The sequence below is a fragment of the Gavia stellata genome, chromosome 4 (genome assembly GCF_030936135.1).
Source record: "Gavia stellata isolate bGavSte3 chromosome 4, bGavSte3.hap2, whole genome shotgun sequence".
NCBI classification, from domain to species: Eukaryota; Metazoa; Chordata; class Aves; order Gaviiformes; family Gaviidae; genus Gavia; species Gavia stellata.
In genome coordinates this window covers 77,051,567-77,074,262 of record NC_082597.1, presented here as the reverse complement: position 1 = coordinate 77,074,262, position 22,696 = coordinate 77,051,567, and the positions used below count along the sequence as shown (strand labels likewise).

Here is a 22,696-nt window from a genome sequence, read left to right as displayed (position 1 = left end):
CTGATCTCTCTTTATAAGAGATGCCTGTGGCTGATGGTGTTCATCTGTTGAGTTGCATAGCACTGACTCAATTTACTGCAGCTTACATGTACTAATGGGCTGCTGCTGTTTAACTGGTGCACAGGTGTCCAACTGTTTTCTAAGGCTGTTTACTTAAAACCAGGTAGTCAAAAACAACCAACGATTCCAGCTTGTACTGTGTAACACAGCACAACTAGGTTGAGTGGTAAGCTAGTATTGGCATTCCTTATAAAAAAGAAATGAATGTTTACTGTAAGATCTTGAATATCTTTCAGGTATTTCTGTCAAGAGAAATCAGAGAAAATATTTGTTCTAAATACTGCTTTTTGTGTTACTCATGTTTAGGAGAGTGGAAATGCTGAACTAGTTTCCCCAGTGGCATGAATGCCCATTTGCCCAAAGATTTTGTGCCAAATGAAGCATTCATTCACTGAAAATATACCTACTGAAACTATTCAGAAAATGAGGTTGCATTTGCAAAACACTTTTCACCAATGAAGATACTTTCAGGAAAATTTAATTATTTTGATATGACCTACAAGAGGAATTTCAGCACTTCCAAAACATTTTAAGCATTTTCCTGTTCCCCAAAAGTTAATGCATAGATATGTGCCTGACTAAGGCAGTGTTTCTCAACTCCTGATATAGTTCTCTTTTCAGTGTGTTGAAGGTTGTGCTTCAGACTGTCCCATTTCTTCCACTTCTCATGGACTCCAAGTGTTATCGATATAGAGAGAATGACTTCATAGCCTACTGGGTGCTGCAATGCTTAGTTTAAAATCCCTCATCTGAATCTAGAGAGCCCCCTAACTGTGTTACTGATAGATAACAAAGAAAACCATGAATCTAGCCATTTCCTTGGCTTTTATTACCAGAGCTCAGGAGCAAAGTGCTTCATGTTGTATAGACCTGGAAGATGTTACCAACTTGAAATGAAAATATTGTTTCATTTTTCATGTTAAGTTATATGCTTTGTTTAGCCCACAGCAAAATATTTTTCATTTTTATAAGAAAATAATCAAAACAAAAAAAAAAGCAGTTTTGAGTTAACCCAAACCAAGTTTTTTTCTGATCCTGGCAGGTTCTATAAGTAGATGTAAAAGGAAGCAGGTATAAGCAGTAGTTATCTTGGAAGAAGGATATAGAATACTGCTTCAGTTGAGCCTGCAGCAATTAATGATGTTCCAGAGAAAGCCCAGGGGTAAGACAAAGTAAGGGACATTTTGATAATAGGCTGGGTAATTTACTCAACTTGTCCCAGATTTTTCCTTCAGTTGATCAGGACTGCTGCTTGTTTGCATCTGTAATTAACTTCCCTCCTAGTTTATGGAGGATTGTTAATCCAGCATTGCAACTTGGAGTGGCCTGCATGCAGCTAGACGTCAGTGGGAACTGCAAGCTTATTGCTAATGGGACCAGGGCTGTCTGAGCCTCACAGTAAGAGCCTCATGCCACGCTGGAGGCTGCTGGCATTCCCTAGACAGTGGCACTGTAGATGAAAAGAAGCAGAATCGAATTCATACAAAATTGTTTTAAAGCCCTGTATCGGAAGAATGCATGACTTATTAAAAAATAATTGATGGGGAACTTCATTGCATTTAGGCGCTGTTGTCAGGAGGCCACCATGTGTATGCGTCTGTCTAAAAAATAGACTTGATTACCAAGTAAGAGGATAGAAGCTACAACTAAGATGTCACATTAAGGGGCTTGGATGTTTATTTTGGAAATGCTAAAAGCTGCGAAAAGGGTTTGGGTTTCTTAAAAGGACAGACAGTGGTGCCCAGTTGTTTAAGAAAGGAATAAACAAGTGACGTCAAGAGACTTGAACTCGATGTAACATTCGCGCAATGTCCGTGGGGCTGTTTACTTCAGCTCAGCAAATGGGCAGGCATCACACGCAGCAGAATTAAGCACTTGCGCTAAGTGAATATTTCCTATACTATACATAGCAAAGAAGTCTGTTGCAGCCGCATTTGCACTGTGTTTGTGTAGTGTGAAATTTAAGGAATTCCACTGCATGTCACAAAATAGCTACAGAAAAAAGATTTTAAGCATTCCTTTTCAAGTTGTGCACATCTATAACTGTGCAGGCAAACAAGAAGCCTCATCAATGGGTGTTGAGGTGATAGGTGACTGTAGCCCATTAAGAGATGGGATTCTCCAGGACAGATCATGAGCATCATTTTAGGTGTTGTATCCTTGTACATACGAAGAGTGGTTCTAGGGATCAGTTCATTCATCATTTTAGAATGATTTTAGTATTCATCACCCAAGAGCATCCTTGTGATTTGTACTTCATGTTTCTCTTCTGTAAAATGTGCTTTATTTTTCAAGGAAAGGTAGTGTTTCGCACTTTTTGCTTTTTTTAATGTCCACTCCAGTAAACATTCACTGCTGTAGGATGCATTTTTTTGCAAGTGGATCTTTTCTCAGCAAGGGCTTTAGTGAAGATTTCTGCAACTGTGGTAGTGAATGAAGTGCTGGATTTAAGGGTGTGGTGTTATTTTTCCTTTTCTTCACCACATTTTTCAATTTCTGAAAGAATGGGACAAAAAAAATATTTCTAGCCTTATGTGCAAATAGAAAATTTGGGCCCTGCTTTTAAATTCTTGGTGAAGTCTGATTTCAGATCTCCTGGAGATATGAATGCTGTGTATGTAGGTTTCTTCTAATATTTCCCTTTATGTGCTCATATAAAGTTGGTCTAAGAAAGATGGTTTAGCAGTTATTTCAATTAGCAATAATTCCTGTTTCCATGGTCCCCTCAGCTGATGCAATGTATCACTCTCCCTACCTTGACAGCATGTTGCTACTTGTATGACCATTCCAGCAGAACACCTGCCTGCAACCTCTAATCTGATACCACTTGCGTCACTCCTACATGCCAGATTTGCTCTTTGGGCTTCCACAGCTATCTTGAAATCAGATCTTACAAGACACCCACTCCAGTAGAGCATCATGATACTTGGAGGGAATGGAATAGAGAAGTGAGGAAGAATATGTGCCAAATGTTGCAATCATTAAGGTTAACTTCTGTAAATGAGCACTTTCTGTTTTAAACATGGTATACCGAAGTCATTTGAATTGTCTCTGTAATTATCATATTTGTGTATTGCTGTGCTTCAGGGCTCGGAATAGATGAGGTAGACAGTATGAGGCTGAGGGGGATCTGTAAGATCAAGAAAGATGCAGAAAAGACAAGTAGGGAATGAATATTTACTGTTTCTCACAGTAATGGGATTAGGGGGCATTCATTCAGACTATGAAGCAGCATGTTTGAAATAAACAAATGGATGTCTTTTTTATGTAACTCATAACTAAATTGCAGAAGTAATTGCCCCATCATGTTGGGTTCAGAAGAGATTAGACAAAGTCATACAGGAAAGATCCAGCAGTGACAATGATCTAGCAAGTGATTTAGAAAGGTTAATAGGTATGTGATTGCTGAAAGCTGGGAGAGCATGCCAGCAATGGGTTTGTCCCATCTCTACAGTCTTCTCCTGAGTATCAACTATAGGGCATTGTCAAAGAGAGGATGTTGGGCTAGATGTTCTTTTGGTATAAGAATAACTATGACTATAGTAAATCCAGGAATGTGGTTTTTTTAATTAGTTTCGGCCAGCTTTCTGACTAGAAATATTCAGAATATAATGGTTTTAAAATTCCAGAATCAGGCACTCATATTTTCTGAGTTTGCAGTTGCTAATCATTCCTCTTACAAATACAAGATATCCTCAGTAGCGTTTTTGCTAACTTTTGAGGAAAGACTGCAGTATTGCTGTCAGTAGTTCATCTCTCTATCACGATGTTCTGCACTCGTAAAATAGGCATCTTAGAGAAATCTTCCAAAAGTTTCAAAGAGTAGCTTAGAGAAAAACTAGCAGGATCAGCTCCCTGGATCGTGAGTCACAGTGCTGTTTTTAGAAGTCTCCAAAGAATCTTAATGCTATAGTAAGTGAATTGTACTGTGGCTCCCAAATGCTTTGGAGACTTTGAAGATGAGACTCAGATTTCTGAGGGGCTTAAGTGCTCATGAAAGTGCTGACGTGAAAGAAAAATGTCAGAAGGAAGGAAGAGAAGATCATGGGAGGAAGTGGACAGTGGACATACTGTTCTTGACATTGACTCATGTAGCATTTCCACTTTTGTATCTTCCTGCTTGTGGTTTTGGTTTCAGGTACCCTTAGCAGACCTTTCTCCCTCAATGGTATCCAAATAGGACACTCGATCAGAATAGCTTGTTTAGGCCAAATACTGTGGGAAGTTCTCAGTCAGATCAGGGTGAAATACCAGTGGAGCTAGTTTGAAAAGTTCATCAGATAAATTAAATGAGAAACTGAAAGCATTTGTTTATTTAATAAATAAAACATCCATCTTTATCAACTGTAATGTTTCCTACCCTTTGATACTGTTCCACACTATGGCTCTATAGAGGATCTCATCTTACCAAGATACAGAACACAAGTTTGGTTATGTGAAGGCAGTAGGCCAAAAAGCTAGAGGTCTTATGCAAATTCAGATATGCATTAATTTGCATAGTGCTTCTGATGTATAGATATATCTCTACATGTATGTATGTATGTATATATGCATCCATTATCTCTCCTTCTCTTTTGAAAGATACTTCTCCTTTCCCAGCCTCTCCCTGAGCTGGCTTTTCCCTTATTCCTTGTTGTCCTTGATGATGACGGGCCAATTTGAAGTCCAGGCCCTCATCTCCCTGGAAACATAGGTTTGTCACTCTGGTCTAAACTCTGTATAAGCAATTCTAGCTCTTGTGCTAATTGTCATCTTAGCTATTTATTTGTGCTGGTAAGGAGTAGTTAAGGGCTGTGGAAGCTGAGTTATTTCTAGATGCTTCCATCAAGGATTGTCTTTGGTAGACGTAATCACAGGATGGTTCTTTGTGATGAGTGTTACAGAGAATGGCTTAAGGACATATATTCACTTTCCTCTAGTTTTTCCTCGTCTTTTTAAGGATGAGGGTTGGAGCAGCCATGTGGAATAACCATCTGAGCTCAGCTCAGGTGAGAACCTTTTTCCATCTTTTTGTGAGTTTGGATTGCATAGATTTGCTGAAACCTTGCTCCAGCTTCCACCCTGGGATCATCAGTGGGATTTTGAGGCTCAGCTCTCCTGTAAGCAGTGGATAATGTACTCTAGGAATCAGCACACTGTCAGGTGGTGAGGCCAAGCTGGATGAAAGAACTTTTGCCAGATAAAGAGCCTAGGAAATGGTTTTGAGTTTCCATACACCAGTTTAAAGGAAGGGAGACCTGCACCTGCTGCCTTGGGGCTGCCATCCTCAGGGAGACAGCCCTGGTCCTGGATAAGATGTCCAGTGGTAGCTGATTTTGTGCAAAACGTTGCCAAAGAAGACATGTCTGTTTGCTCTAAAAAAAAAAAAATTCATTTTTATAAAGAGTGAGTAATAAAGAAAGTTGAGGCTTAGAGTAGATGTTTGAGTGAAGGGATTTTGCATCATAAGTGACTTTTATATCTAGAGTTAGGCTCTGGGGTGCAGGTCTCCAGCAGGTGTAAACTGTCACACAGAGTGGCAGCAATTAAAGCTCCTGAGGATCCGTCCTCCGTTTACAATTAAAGCTCCTGAGGATCCACCCTCTGTTTTTTAGAACAGTCAACAGCCCAGTTTGACATGTAAAACCTCCAAAACTGGAGACAGAAGAGCTTTATTGAAAACCTGGCTTCTTATTTTGGTGTTTATGTGGAACTTAATCTCTAGAAAATCTGGTCCAAAATGCAATCGCAAATATGCTGCATTACTGATGTTTACACGTTCAGCTGGGTAACTTGAACTGCTTTGAACGAGGGTTGCACAAACAATGAAAGAAAGAAGCCTCTTTGGCAGCTATTTAATTTGTGAGCTTTGAAACATTCAGATACATGAAGGAATTATTCTGCCAGATCTAACAAATCTTAAGCTCATTGGAGTTGATGGAGTTCTCTCTCCTAACTTCAGAAGATTTTTTTACACTGTTCTCTAAACTCAGTAATAGGCTGATCACAAAGTGACTTTATTGGAAAGTTTACCAAGTAAATAATTCAATAAATAATTCAGTAAATATTTTTCGGGCAGCCACGTCCAATAGATTGTTTGGTATGGTGGATAATAAGCAATACTGCCTTTTAAGACTACAGGAATACAAAGTGCTCCAAAAAGCCTCACCCTAGTAGGATTGAGGCCTGAGAAGAGAAAATGTTAATCCTACACCACCAGGCCAAGATTTATTGGAAGGCATGTAGTATGGACATAGATATAGTAGTCCTAGATCCCAGCTGCTCCCTTTTTTCAACTCTTTCTCTTCATAAATACATATTAAAATAATTTTGAAGCAAGTAATTGAAAACAATTAGAAGAAATTCCTCATAGTAAAACTTATTAAAGAATTTAAATTGTAGAAACTTTTATTCCAGCATGTGGATTTGGGGCTTGGTGGTAAATTGAGCTGCTCTTTACGGAAGTGGTAAATCACCAGCATTTGCTATCAAGAGCAGAAAAAAATGTTTATAAATCATTGCATTTGTTTCAGATTATTCATCAGAGCTGGAAGGCAATTGTTCAAGTTGCTTTGTGATACTATAAACAGAATTCTGGGAAGGCCACGTACTTTGTAGCAAAATTTTGGGGTTTGTACATGTACTAACAGAGACTTTTTCCTTCAGTTAGTGTTCAACTAATCTTCCAGAGAGGAGGATCTAGATTCCAGTGTGCTGTTCTGAAGGAATAAGTTTGAGTTGGCACTAATAGGGCAGCGAGGCCTGCTGTCTCACAGAGGAAGGGTCTCACAAAGTTGTGTTATTTATCTTTCCTTCTTATACTGCAGTAGGCAAGGAAATTCTTCACATCTCCTTTTCCTATGCCCTCCCAAACTGCTCTGATGGGATTATGAAAAGGTTCAAATCTGGAAGAGAGTAAGAACTGAGGGCAGGGAGGGTTTTGATACAGAAAATTTGAGGCAATAGTGCTTAACATTTCCTGGTAAATAAAAAACAGGAGAAGGACTGTCTATACACTTGCATTGTAGTTCAAGAAAGGAGGAGACTGCCTGGTTTCCCTGGGTACCGCTGTAATTACCCTAGAGCTTTTTTTCTCTGTGAGAAAGAGCTACAATTTCTGTCCCATGAAGCGCAGGCAGCACACCAGCACAAAGAGCAATAGCAGGCTTAGCCGAGCAAGCTGCCAGAACGAGCCAGCGTTCCTGCATTAGTTATCGGCTGAGTTTCTCCAGCATTTCAGAGCTTCCTGGCCTTGCCTGCAAGAGTAGTGGCAAAAGCAGCTTGGTTTTACCTTAGTGTATTGTGGCCAGTCCTGGAGGAATTAATTTCTGCAGGAGCTGTGCCAGCTCTTCTGAGGTTTTGAATGTTGTGAATCATTTAGCTTTGTTGTGTTTTTCCCCCCTCCAAAAATAAAATGAAAGCAAAACACACACCAACTCATTTGCTGACATGTTGGCACACACTGTGAAATAACTAACTGGTTGCAGTGTCTCCATAAAAAAGGAAAACATGGATTTTTCAGGTGGCATGTTGCTTTTATCGAAAGAAAACCCAGAAAATTGATATGATACACCTTTTATGAGCAAAACAGGAGAGTTGCAAGGTTGAATGTGGGTCAGATATCTTTTAGTGGCAGTGGTTTCCCAATGCTGAAACATATGTCTATGTTAAACACAACAGCATAAAAACTTTTATGCCAAAGAGAGGTGATGGGGGGTAGGCAGGGACCCTCAAACCAGCCAGTAGCTAATGCTGCCTTTGTGGTTTTATATATTTGCCTATTAAAATGACAATACAGACATGGAACATTTAGATTTAAGAAGCCTTCTTTTCATTAAACAACATTAAACAAACTGACAAAGTAGGGGGTTATGACTCCAGTAATTGAAACATGCTGTTCTGTTCAAGACCAGAACTCTATAAAGACTCTTTTCACCCAGTAATGCCCTTTGTGTTTGCCTGCTACCCCTGCTAGAAATTACTGTAGGCCTGAAGTATGTCTTTCCAAGTGGAGTGGGAATGACAGAGTGCAACACCACACTTGGCAGATGGGGTCACAGCCTTTTTAGGACGTTAACATTCATTGTGCATTGGAAATCAATTTGCAACTCAGAATGCATGGAGACTTAGCTGGACTCCCCTCCCCACTGGCTTTTTATGTTAACTTTAAACCTAGGATACAGGAAAAAGAATTAGATGGATTAATTTGAATTAACTCTGATGTGGTTTGGGTAGTTTTCATTAGCTTAATTTACAGTGTGCCTTTTTGTGGATTCCTTGCTCTTCTAGATGTATATTCTGAATCTGTATATTATCTTGCATTTCTTTTTCCTTCTCTGTTCTAGATGTTGATGAGTGTCAGGATAACAATGGAGGGTGCCAGCAGATTTGTGTAAATACTATGGGCAGCTATGAATGTCAGTGCAAAGAGGGCTTTTTTCTGAGTGATAACCAGCATACCTGCATCCATCGCTCCATTGGTAAGTTTTCAGTGTGTAAATTGTGCTCTTTAGAATAACCTTGTTCAATCAGAAATGCAGGAACTGTTTGGTGGTTTTTTTGGTTGGTTTTTTTTTTTTTTTTTTGTCCCCAGAGCTCCCAAAATAATTTTACTGGTTGGTTGGAATTGATTGATTCCTCTGCTACCCAAACTTGTAGCAGAGCCGTAAATAAGATAGGGGAAAAGACTTTAATTTGACATAGAAATTATAATTGTTTTGAACAGCAGGGTCTTTGGGCAGGCAGAGGCAGATTTTCAAATGGCAACTTTCTGCTTCTGAGTTTCCAAGACTTAAAAATTTCTCATCTGTTTATTGTATAATAGTTCACCTGTCTTCCACCTTAGAGAGCATGGTATCTTAAATCAACATTAACAGCTTGTTGCTTCTGGAAGTTATACAGGTTATAGGGTTTTGCCAGTCATGTAACTCATTGCTTCATTGCAGACTGATGGCTGATATTACATTGACACAGCATTTTTTCTTTGGCTCAGTACCCCATCTAGGGTGGATTGGAAAACTGCTTTTCTGTTGCCTGTGCACTAGCAGTAGAAATAAGGAATCCCTGCAAAACTGTGATCCTTGTCTGCTGCTGATTTTGACTAGAATAAGCAGCTCTCCCTTTTCTATGCATGTCAGACATGGAAGACAAGTTTGAGTGGGAAGGGAGAAAAGAAAACAGCATAGCTATAAATCTTTGCAATTAAGTGGACTCTTTATGTGTTCATTCAGACTTCTGGTGACCCTGGCAGCAATGGGAATACATGCTGGCAAACTCATTTACCTATAGGCAATACAGAGTGACAAAGTAGCAAGATGAGTCTGGTGATCAACAATGTAAGCACGCTGTAAATTTCAACAAGCCACACAAATGGTTCTGCACTATTTTAAGTCACTAAAATTAACCAGAAAATCCTACTTGAACACAGAGTATGAATTTAGTCACTCTGTTGACAAGAAAGCAAAACATTGTAGTGTAGCATCTCAGAAATGTAAATTTATTTCTGGCATTGTGTGTCTGCTAATACAGAATTGTAAAGACAAGCAGGAATTTTGATTTTCAGAAATGTGAATCCCCAGAATATATTTACAGGTCCACTTTTTAGCATGATTGTTAAGTTTTAAGCAATTGAGGTATTTTGATTATGACAAGAGCACACAATTCAGCTCCATCAACCAGTGCATTTTAAAAGTTATCTAATAGATTTTTAGTCATTCTTTTCAACATGAATTGTTCAAATTTCTGTCCAGCGTAAAGTAACCCTGACACAAAGATAGCTGACAGAACAAGGAATAGTAGCTGGAGGCTTAATGAAAACCACTTGCAGAGTACTGTGATACAATCATTATTTCAGTTTGCACATTATAAAAATTCCCAGCTGTAATAAAAGAGAATTTAGTTATCTGAGATGGAAACTAATGAAATAAATGAAAAATGAGACTCTAAAGGCAAAAGTTTCTTCTAAGGAATAGATGTACTGAGGGGAAAAGGGTAAGTTTTTACAACAAAGAGGATTCCTAGTTTGCCGGAAGGACTGGGGGAGTGGATTTGAAGGTTGACTGCTGTATGCACATAATAAATATGCATGGGAATAATATACTTGTGTTAACTTCTTTACAAAGAAAATGTCACATAAGACATGGGCGTTTAATTTGAAGCAACATCTTCAAATTAATTTAGATCTGAAAAAAACAAGTAACCAACCAAATAGACCGATGGTGATTGCCAAGGTGTTTTATGAACAAATGGTTTGTAGCTTTTCAAAAATAAAGTGCCAAATTACAATAACAGCAAACATTACGCTATAGTGCCATGATCCCCCCCACAAAGGTTGGGTGAGTATGCTGGAGGAAGGAAATCAAATGAAATGATCTGTTTCAGTTGTCAGAGGTGACTGAACTGTGAATAGTAAACACGCATGGTGAGAAAGTAAATGGCTTTCTTAATATCTGCGTTTACTCACTTTCATCTGTCTCACTTGTAAGCGCCGCTACAGAAGCTGTTGGAACGCAAAAATACACATCAACATATTTAGCCAGAATTGTGCCTAGGGTTAGATTGTGTCTATTCCTCTGTTGGTAAACAAAGCCGAAGTGGACAAAGGCACACCACACAGCTAGCATTGCAATCCAAACACAAAGGCACTGACTTGCCAAAGCCCTTTAGCAAGTTTGTTGACTTTGAGCATAATAAGATCCATTAATTGCAGTGGGATTACTATTCTGTCTCTGAAAAATGCATGTGTAGTCACACGGTCTCAGTGTCCTTGACATTACCTAAAGTCTTTTCAAGGACTCAGCTAGTCTAAAACAATCAACCACAAGGTTCTTCATGCAGTTCGCTACCACCGTTTCCCTCCTGTTTTCAAATGCCTTGGGAAAAAGGGAGAAGCATTGCAAGGTGCTTAGGAGGTACTTGGAGTTGGGATGAGTTCCGAATGGAGGGAGCAGTATCAAGCCTAAGCAATGCCCTGTCTGCAGGCCCAGCTCACTTGCCTTGGCCATCAGCAAGGCTGGTGCTGATCACGTGCTTTGAGCTCCTCAGCCCATTCAAGTGGTGTGGTAGTTTCGGAGTTGAAAAAGGGCGTTGGATATTCTCTTGGGGGTTGAGCAGAGGAAGGAATATGTCAGTTTTTGCACTAACCAGCCAAGGGAAAGGTGTCTTCTGGTATGAGGCACCCTCCTTAAAATTGTCGGCTGCTCTGTGAAGTTCCTCAGCTTCCAGAGACGCACTGTGCCTGTCCCAGGGTTCCAGGGGTGTATTGTACCAGCGTGCTCCTACCCACAAGCCCTAGTTAAAAGCCACACTGGAGTTCGCAGTAGGGGCTTTTAATACCATCCTCGTGTCCCAAATGACATGTTTGCTTGCCATCTAGACGTGTTCTTATGATTTCCTGTGGACAAAAAGGATTAATGATCCACAGAGAAATATGAATTTTATACCAACGGGAGGCCAGGCTGACATTAAAGTCAAGGCAAACCCTGGTTTCCCAGTATTTGCTTTGTTTCACTGTCTTCATTATAGGCCTGCTGATTTCTTCTGTTTAGTCTCAGTATCTTTTGGGAGGATACTATGCCCAGTGCAACTTACCTCATTTATTTTTGCATAAAACTTAATTTCCCTTTGCTGAGTCAGATTTCAGTAGTAGTTTACTCACAGTAATGATGGCAACAACAGGGAGAGAGAATTGGAGGGAGAATGGATTGTAAACGATACAGAGAACTTAACAGTTGTTTATCTTAGTACATCTTAATTGCAATAGTAGGTGTGAACACTGTGAATTATACCAGAGACACGTTTGTGTTTGTTTCCTCATGACTTAAAAAGAAACCAGAATAAAACAGCTGTTACTGTATCATCTCCAGCTCCAGAGGGAGCATGTGTTTAATAAATGTGGAGATTAGTATCGTACACTACGGCTGTGACTGAGTCAGGTGAGTGGGTTACAGCATGTTTTCCCTTAATTTGATGATAAGCCAAAAGCCCCAATTCAGCAAAGCCTCTGGGCACATCCTTGAAGTCCTAGCAATATCAAGTTGGTTAAAAATCTGAATTGGGCCTAAAAAGCATCAATATAGACAGAGTTTAGCTATATGCCTGTATCTCTGCCGAAGTTCAGAATGACCAGAATGAAGGGTACGGCATGTCCCATTTGCATTACAACTATAAAAGGTAACTGTGGTCAGGAGCCCTGGCTACAAATTGCCTTGCCAACTAAAATTCTCAGCTGAAGTGGTATAGAAAGCCATTGCTGTCACACCTCCAGAGGGCAAGTCTCCTAAAGCACAAGGGGTGTTTGCTTACAAGCCAGATACTTCAGGAGTTCTGTGGCTAGGAAGACGTCTGTAATTTTAGATTCCATCCCCTGAATGTCAACCTAAAGCATAGTTATATTAATGGTTTTGTATCTGCTAATCATTCACTGCCAATGTTTTTATACAGGTAGTGCCAAGTAAACTAAAAAGGCAGGTGCAATTGAGAGTGGTAATTTTAAGTGGAGACAAGGAGAGGTGGAGAAGTACTAGGCTATAGAAGGCTGGAAATTATGATGGTCTGGTCAAACGGTGGAAAAGCTTTTTACACGGTTGTCACCATAATTTTCAAGCCTGTTAAAAAACCATTTGGCAAGGAAATGCTTTTTCACTTCCCCTTATCCCATTAGCCTTATGTTCTTAGCAGAGTTAGGGAGTTTGACATAAAGTCAAGCTACCACAACTTAGCAAATTACTGTGCTACAAACAGTCTCAAAACCAGCTTGTCTTTTTCTGCGCTGAAAGTGTAACAGTTTAGTCCCCGAGGCAAGAGAAACATGCTAAGCCAAGTTGTGTTGCATTTGTCATGGGCTAAGTGGGCTTATGAAATGGCTTGCCATGCTTGTGCTGATACATAGTAACTTGTTAAACCTGATTGTATGTTTAAACCCTTGTTAATTTTGCAGGAGTAGCATAGGAGTCCTTCAGTCATCTGACATCAAACTACCAAGTTTCTTGTTCTGAGGATTATAAAAAACACTTTTGTTCAATTTTTTCATTCCTAATTTCCATGATTTATTTTTATTCCCTACCTGTTTTCTTAGCTCAGTGCAATTTTATAGCGGTAGAATAATGTGTTAGGACTCCCTGGGAGGAATCATGATCCCCAGTCAGTGCAGGAAAGGTTAGAGGCTGGGATTCTGGACTTTATTCCCATCTCTGGTGCTGATGCCTTGTGGGACTCTGGGCAAGAAGGTTATTGTGACTCAGAATTTCTGCAAAGCACTTTAGGGGACAGAGGTACTTTTTCTACAGAAAGCACAATAATCTATTCATATTTAGATTAATGTGGAAGGGTGACTTTAAATAATTAAGTGTTGCCAGCACTGTTCCAGACTTTATGAAGTACAAGGTTTCTCATCTCAGCTATGAAAGCTCTTTCGTGATGATGTAACCAGTTAAATTGCTCCATTACTCGAATATACTTTGCCATAGCTACCCCAAGTACAGGCATCCCATTCACTGGGGCAGAACAGTCCTATTTGTCTTTTTTAATTGGAATTCTAATATGATTGTAAAGTACAGGAGTATATGTAAAGTAAATTTTAAGAAATTCACGTGCTTTCAGATAACATAATAAGAAAAGCTTTCAGGCAGCGTAAGTTTTATCTGGACAAACATACTGCGATCTTGGAAGCTTTTTCCTAAAACTGCACACAGTATGACCTAAGTGTAATAGAAACTTGTCTGTTTATACATTCCCATGATACATTTTGAATAAATAGTTCAATTGATTATCTTTCCCAGAATATAGGATGCAGAATGTATCCAGGAAAAAAGGTTTAATAAACCATTTCAAATCTCCTTGTGACCTGTTGGCAGTGTATAACCTTCTAAAACTGTGTATAACCCATGAAAACTGCTCCACTTCCGTTTCAGGGATTCTTCTTTGCTCCAGCAGCCTGTGTGAAGGGCACATCACGTTTGCTTTCTCTATTCCTCTGGAATGGAAGGAGTTTGTAATTAATCTGGAGGGAAAATGCAACAGGTGAAAACACCTGGTATAAATGAAAAATAATCTCTGTTAGGTCTGGTCTCCCTCCTCTCATACATTAGTGATTTATCAGGATTAGGGCTAGTAAAGTTACACTGGTGTAAAACTAGTTTAAGTGAAATCTGACTTAAGTTCAGCAGTGGGGGGGAAACAGTAATTATATAATCATAAAAAGAATATTAGATGAAAGTTTAGGACTACATGTGGGAGTAAGTAGTCTCATAGAGTCATAGAACAGCCCAGGTTGGAAGGGACCTCGACAGATCATCTGGTCCAGCCTTTTGTGGGAAAGGGAGCCTAGATGAGATTATCGAGTGCCCTGTCTAGCTGCATCTTGAAAACGGCCAGCAATGGGGACTCTACCATGTCCCTGGGGAGGTTGTTCCAGGGAATGATTGTTCTCATTGTAAAAAAATTTCTTCCTTACGTCAAGATAAAACCTCTCCCAGTGCAACTTGTACCCATTGCCCTTTGTCTTCTCCATGTGGCTCCTTGCGAAAAGAGAGCCTCCATCCTCTTTGTAGCTGCTGTTTAAGTACTATCCAAATAAAACTAAGTCTATCCAAATAAAACTGCAAAAGCCGGGGTTTAAGTATCAAAATTGTCAGTAGTTTTTTGGGGTTTTTTTTTTCCCCTCAGCTTTTCACATTAGGGCCTTCAATAAATGTCAGCTTAAATGGTGACTGTGTAGGACATCATAGAATGGAGGCAAAGGCATGTCACTTTTGGCTTACAAAAATGTTAAATGCATCTGAAACCTGAGGCTGCAATCTTCCTTTTATAGGTAAGAAAACCGAGGAGTAAATGTTGTCTAAAGTATTGTCTAAAGCTCTTGTGACTGTGTCTGAACTGTAGGATAGATCATTCCGTTAGAGCAGCTGCAGTCCTGTTCCTCAGAGCAGTCAGATGGAAACCAGGATGTGAGGAAATTATATAGGATATGAAATCAAGATAGAGTTTTGGTATATCCCAAGTTGCAGAGTTAAATACAGCCAAGTAGAGTTGGTTGCAGGCCCTCGTTAAGTTCCTAGGGACCAGTGCAGATATTTTAATATTTTACTGGTTCCTAGGGACCAATATCATACTTACACTCAACAAAATACGATGAAGTCTCTATATATTCTACCTTAGTTTTATAACTCACTTGCCTTCTGAAGGAAAAGTACTGTGTTTCAAAATTTTCTGTGATGCTGAATTAGGTTTAATTCAGAAAGAAAACCAAATTTTGTTGAGTAATCAATACCCTCTGCTGCTTTGCTTCAGCTGAGATTGAATGCACTAGTAAACCAACTGGTTAGTAGGATGCAATGGTGGTGAGTTCATTGAAACTCAAAGAACAAATCTCCCAAAGCTCAGGAGCAATAGCAGATTGCCAGATTTTGTCAAAATGTGGGGTTGAATTCTGAGTGTGTTGTGCAGAAGCTGTGCTGTAACAGGTCCCAGATTTAAGTGTACTGATCAGAACAGGCATAAATATTTTAAAAATAAAAAAGAAAATAATACTAAAAAAATTAAAGCCTAGATGTACTAGTAAACATCAACTAGTAAGTAATCCAGAAGTCGCATGTGTAACTTGCATATAGTGCTTGAACAGTAGTAAAAGTAGATGCACAGCTGAACATGACTGACTAAGTGATAAACAAGGACATGCAGATAATTTCTCAATGAGCCAGAATCTGAAATAGTTTAATGATATGGTAGTTGTTTCTGCATGGCTCCGTTGCCAATGCCTTTTGGTATGGAAAGGATGAAACTAAAGGGGGAAAAGAAGTGTGTAAGAAATAATGAAGCTGGAGATGCAAAGAAGTGTGGCTTGGAAAGAGCAGCTGTTTGAAACACCCTGCAGCAGCGTGACAGCCAGCCAGCTTGCCAGGGGGAGCAGGGAATTTGTAAGTCAGATCAAAAATCTCTCCACACCTGTGTGACAGAAAGTGCAGCGAACAGTCTGTAGCTCAGCAACTGACTGACTGGCAGTGCTGACAAGATGGGAAAGCTATACGCACGAATGGGAAAACACACTGGAAAGTAGTACGTTTAAAAAAAGTTAAGGAGAGAAAATATGCAAAGGGGGCTTTCACACTCAATCATTCAATAGCATTGGAAGTGAACCAATGTTCTGTTCATACTGTCTGCTCTGGATATAGCAGGATTATACTAAATAAAAGAACTGACATGTTTTTTAAAGGCCTCTAGCATCCAGTTGACTGAAACATCAGGTGAGAAAGATCTGGGAAGAATATTAAGCCAGAGTGTACTGGAAAAAAGCTTGCATTCACACATGTACACAACAAATAGACTCTGTTTTAAGTATACCATACGTTGTATTTGTCATGTTGTGTCTCTCTCATGCCATCAGGGATACAATGATGAATTCAGGGCCTGCTCTGAATACTGTGTAAAGATGCTTAGCATCTTTCATGCCTACTGTAGTCACTATGGGTCTCTCCATGCGTGTCTCCTGTTTTTCACTATGCAGAGAAATCGGCCACAGACCATGTTGCAGGCACTGTTCCTCTTTTCCGCTATTCATGACAAATCTCAGAGATGTGATCCAGCCAGAACTCTCTAGAGGCCAATACTGCAATGTGTTTTTGGCTATAAACCAGTAGGAATTCAAGATATGAATGCCAAATACCTGTTCATATATACTGTTACCCTCCTGTATATGGTATGCATACTATACATTTAATCAGTTCTAGTAATTATTCAATTCCATGTAATTATGTTTGAGGTTGCTCTGAGCTATTATGAAATAATTTAGAAGTTAATGGAAATAAGAAGAAAGATGCTTGTTTTTAATAGCTGTGTATATTTTCAAGCCTAAGAATACTTGCATGCTTTGTTAAGCTTTATATCTTAGAAGTATCTGGGTCATAAAATTGCTGGTTTTGTTACTTTTTTTGATGGTATTTTGATTATTTTTTACTTGAGCACCAGTCAAGAATGGGGCCAGATTGTGCAAGACCTCGTACAAACTGGGAAAATTTACAGCCTGAGTAAACAAGGCAAACGCAGGACAGAGGACAGCACAAAACACATAGTCACTGTGAATGCTTTCGTGGCAGAAACATTGTAGTAGCACCGTAAGATATTTTTAAGAGGGGGCACAAAGGAAGAAGGGAGTAACACAAGGGTATGTCAGGTAAACAGGAAGGAAGAAAAGGAGGGAGAGAGACAGCCAGCCAAGTGGGAATGAGGTGAAGTGAGGGAGAGTAGGTTGAAGAAGTAAGGAAGGGTGTAAAACAGCACAAGGCACAAGCTATACTTCTCTGTGTCCTTAATTCCATGGTTCACTAATGCCATTTCTTTTCAGTATCCTCTCCCTCATAGTTTTCTTTCCATTTAGCTAACTCCTCTCCTGTATAAACCACAGTATAGTCATAGTATAATCAAACTGCAGCAATGTCTTTGAAAACTAATGTTTTTCTCAGGGGAATGGGTCATGTGCTAAGATTTTAAAGCCAGGCTGCAATCATGCACAAGTGATCAGGATGATACCCTTGCAAGGGTTCAACTCCTTTGCTTCTCCCAGGAGGCAAGAAATGCAGAAAAAGAGGTGTGAAGTATAATAGGGAGACAAGCATCGTGTGCTGTTGGAGTTACTTTCTGAACTATGTTCACCATTGATAACAGCATTGAGCTTGTGCAGTGAATCAGTTCACCTGCTTTTTGTGCATGATGCATAGTATGATTGAGCACTTTCAAAAGGCTCTGCCTGACTTACCAGTGCTGAGAAGCTGCAAATAATCTTTCTTCTCTTGTTCAAACGTAAAGCATTCACCTTTGAGTAAAAGCAACAGCACTTTTGCCTCTGTGTGATATGGAGCACCTCCCTTAAAAAAAGTTCTTCTCTGTGTTTATACCTGACTAAATCACTGCACACGCAATATAAGCCAATGGTATCCAGTACGGTGTGCTGCAAGCGTTGTGTTACATTGGTGATTTACCAGAGTTGGCAGGTTTTCTCCCTACAGTTAACATGGGCTGAGGATAGTATAATAGCTGCTATCTTCAATCCATATCAAACTGCAAAGTACTAGACAGGCCAAAACTAAGAGCCTCCTTACTCAAACATTAATTTTTGACAGAAATTCACATGATTGGTGTTGGCGTTTCAGTATTTAGTGTAATGAGAATTGGTTATTTAAACTGACGTTTGTTTGGAATGCTACAAATGTCAAGATGGGGAAGCAGTGATGTGAATTGTTCTTATGCCGTGCATTTCTCATTCTGCCTGCTTCAGAAGTGAACTCCTGGTTATTTGCTTTTCTAATCACTAATTCACTAGAGTATGCCACAGGAGTCTACAAAAACTACCTCAGGGCTCTAAATCCCCTCTGAAATAGGAGCTATTATGCCCTGTGCTCTAAGTTATAGATATGGGAGGCAGAAAAGTTAAATAATTTGCCTAGAGTTACACAGGAAGGCTGTATAAATCCCAAGAGCTTTCCAGAAAAGCTGTGAAAGTCTCATTTGACAGAGCGTGCAGTTTAATTGATACTATATTGATTTCACCCAATCTGTTTTGTAAAACTGAGTATCTGTTTATATGCATGCTCCTACTAGGAACAGAATGCAGGTACCCTGAGCCCCGTTCTTGTGGTCTGTTATTTAATTCCCTTCTTTCATCCCTTAACATCAGTGATTGATGAATTACATGTACATGTTTAGAGATCAAAGTGTAGCACAGGGAGCCAGGTGGGTAACAGTGCATTTTGCAAATCCTGTCCTCTCCTGCCTTTCTACCCTACACTTTTTGTTCTGTTTGTTCTCTATTGGCTCACTGTTGTAAATTGAACAATTTCTGATGGTGCCAGGCAGCTTGACTTCTTAGTGAAATTCAGGATGCCTGATGACTCTCTCCACTGTGCCCTTGTACTGGGAAGGCAGCCAAATTGACACTGGGAATGTGTAGGTTCTGAAAAGTGAGGTAGAATACAACTACCTGAATAGGTCAACCAAATGTTGTCAACGTTATTTTTGAAAGAAACGCATTTTTCCACTGAAGCAAATTTTGTTCTCTGAAGTAGCTGCTTTTCCTGGAATAATAATAATTATATATTAAAAAAATCCATAGAAAAAAACCAAACATCAAGGCTCTGAAACATTTAGACCTGGAGGTATTGTCCTTGGCACTATACGGTAGTGGTGGTTAGGCAGCCTTGTCTGCCTCCATAGGCAGCTGTTATATAGCACCGCAGCATGCACGTCCATGAAGCCCCGTTATCGAGAGGAGAGACTAAGGGAACTTAGTACAAGAAACAGCTCAAACATGAAACCTGATTTGCTGGGTGAAGGATTGTATTCCAGGTAGCGTTTCTAAATCACCTGTTTCCTTTCACAGGTGAAATATTTCAGTGTTGGGGGAACTTTCCAGGAAAAGGCCAAACAAAACAAAAAACGGGTCCTGCCAGCACTGCCAAAGGGCAGCATCCAAGCTGTGCTTGAGGTGAGACTGGCCTACCCTGCCCTCACGGACAGCTGCATATCTGCATGCTCTTCTCCAGTACTGTGTTTCTGCTCCTCACCTCTCCAGACAAAATGCTTTCAGAACTCCCTTTAAGCTTCCCAGGAAAAGCTATCATTTGGCCTAAGTGCTTCCTTAATGGACATTTAATTCCTCTGCTCTAATTGGAGTCCGAAAAACATATCATTAAAAAAAAAGCCTGTAATAAGCTGTTTTAAACCAGGATTTGGTGAGCAATACTTTCCTAGCCTAATCTGTATCTCTCTCTTGAATCCTGAATAGTATGTCTACCTGGAGATTTGTTTTGAAAAGGCTTTCTATGTAGATCTCAACATGACTTTTTAGCATTTGGCTAAGTTATCATTTGTCTTCAGCTGGCATTAGTTGAAAATACCTTGTGCTGTTCAATCTTCTGAGGATTCACAGAAAGATACAGTGAGCTGTCGTTCCTGTGCTATCTCTCAGAGAAGCTGACCACTTATCAGCCAAATGAACACTGAATTAATCTGGAGGATTACCTTGCAGGAGCTCACTGAAATGCTCTGTGAAACAGCCCCGTGGTAGAGTAAAATGCCAGAAAAACAATAAAACCAGATAACACTGGTGGTAATTCTCAGTAGGTAGGTCCTTTAAAAGTAGAGCCTTGGTGGGGGCAGGAAAGCCCCATTGTATTTTTTGTGGTGTTCTCATTAGTTTCATGCAAGGGGGACATTAGATGGCTAAAGGAATTTGCCTGTTGTGCAGACTGTGGATATGGTTTTTAAGCCAGCTCTGAGGCTTTCTAGACCTAGCGTAAATGATGGAGTGTCCATCGTTTTCTGAGTGCATGGACACTTCTGAGTGTCCATCAAATTCACTTCTTGCTATTAGCTATCAAGTGCCCAAACCCAGAATGTAAATATATCTCCAAGCACTCAAAGTTTATTTATGTGTCATTTGGTTAAATATTTTATGGGGTTGTTTTGTTTCTCCATTTCCTCTAAAAACACCTGTAAAGGCCTCATTTTCTCTTTGTGTTTATTATGACTCACTTCATAGAGATACTTCTGTGCTGAGCTATACCAAGTTGAGCTATCTCAAAAGCAACATTGTGGTCCAAAGTGTGGTTGTGTTGAATGACATCCCGTTTTTCCTGTTCCATGTTTATTCTCTCCTTGGACTTCCACAGTCTATTTACAGGCAGAAATAGAATTTCCTTGCTTTCCAATATGACCTGTATCAGGAAAAACACTGCCATTTTTGTCTGCTCACCTTGACCACCAACAAATACTGCCCAAATTAAAATCCATAATCAGTGTTTAGCTGATGCTTTTCATGAAAGTATAGAAATCAGACCCTGCTTATCAAGAAGAATTCTATTTTTCCGTGTTCACCCTTGCACAGCAATATTGACTGCTCTCTTTTTACTGCCTCAAACTCTTGTTGACCTCTTGCAAACAGCTCCTAGCTTCCAAAGGATTTTCTTCACCTTTCTTAGACTGTTAAAACTAGGGATGGCTACAAACCAGATATGCTGCTACCAGATGTCATGCTTATCTCCATGTGCAGCTCTGCCAATGTGTCTTCATCTTCATTCATCCTATTCTTTCACCTCCTTGCTCTTTTTAAAAAATGGAATACCAGTTAGGTGTATACATGGAGACTAGGATGAAATAATATAGCTTTGTTAGACCATGAAATCTGTAGAGGCTAAAGACTGCTCCAGTCACAGCTTTAGTGTTCTCTCTGAAGTGGAGATGAGATGCAAGTCTGATCAAACTGGTTCAGAAGTCCACAAACTCCCAGCAGTTTCAGTAGGATTTGAACCAGCGTCACGAGACTGTGAGCATCTGCCAGCAACAGAGATTGAATCAGGTGGTGATGCAAATTATGATTATTTCTTTGGGTTACACCTTTGCACAGGTAAAGAAAGTTGTGAATAACTACTACCATCGTAAAATTTTCACTTTCTGTGCACGACCTTAGCAAACCATTTCAGTAATGTATAGGACAGAAGTGTTTCTAGGACCTATGCAGAACTTTGAGAAAGAGGGTAAAAAGTGCCAGAAAGAAACCAATAGGTGATAAGTAGATTAAAGGCAGTTCAGTACTGAAGAATATGCATGCAGGGCAATTACGTAGTCTACTAATCCCAAACGCTACTAATGATTGTTATTACAGTAAGAAGTCGGTACGCACTGTAGCAGAGCAATAAACAGGTGCTGAGATAGTCACTTTGGCACAGAAGAAAGACTGCTCGTTTTAAGATGAAGAAAGTATTCTGCAATGACAAATAAGCCTCCATGCACAGAAGAAGAGCCATGATGTGAGAGCAACAGGGTGGTTTGTGTACACACTGGATGTTTCTCACCCTGAATGTGCCAGCAGAGCATATAGACTTCTGAGAGAAGCAGGTTCTTCCACTTTCACACCACTACTGCCCTATAAACATTTCATTCATTTCTGAAGTACAACTTGCAGATTAGGCTTCCACTCATTGTGTTGGTGATAGCAGTTGGTCTTAAATGGCTAATAACCTAGGACTGCTATTTCAGGTGCTTCCACATGAAATCTGATGCTGAGTGCCCCAGAAAAAAATTAACCATTTGTGACAGGAATGGGATCGAATGGGATCAAATTTGATGCTGTGTGGAAAATATGTTTGCCTGCCCACTGTGTGTCTGTGTTTGGTGCTGGTTGTAGCATTTGAACAGAGAAGCAAGAGGATTATTTTGGTGAATGTAAATACGAACGATAGTAAAAGGAGAAATTATAACTGTGCTTTAAAATGGTCCTCTTGGTAATATTCTTGCTCAGAGAATAAAGGATTTTGTTGCTTGAGGTTACTAGAAAATGTTTTGTGAATGCCCTAATGGTGCTGTCTGAGCAAATCTTGATAGCAGGTAACTTTTATCCAGTGGCAATATATTCATCATCTCCATTCTACACCCATCTTTCCCCAGCACCTCTCACTTTTCCCCTGACCCTGCAATGTCGCCTTCCAGACTGTGAATCACTCATCTCTCTCCCTCGTGCCCCCACCAAATGTTATCATCACACTCGCTTGAACCTTGACATTTGATTTGTGTAAGCCGGGATTGCTGCATGTCTCAGGCTGACATTGTATTCAGATTCCTTCTCTGAGGAAAACTCAGGGAAAACAGAGCAACATATTCCATTTCCACA

General features: G+C 39.8%; 1 protein-coding gene across 1 annotated transcript in view; it reads left to right on the top strand.

Annotated features, from left to right (window-relative positions):
- SCUBE1 (signal peptide, CUB domain and EGF like domain containing 1) overlaps positions 1–22,696 on the top strand; it is a 211,011-nt gene that overhangs the window by 46,626 nt on the left and 141,689 nt on the right. Inside the window, exon 4 of the mRNA XM_059816476.1 lies at positions 8,385–8,519. Within this exon, the coding sequence (XP_059672459.1) occupies positions 8,385–8,519 (135 nt within the window). The remainder of the gene's footprint in view (positions 1–8,384; positions 8,520–22,696) is intronic.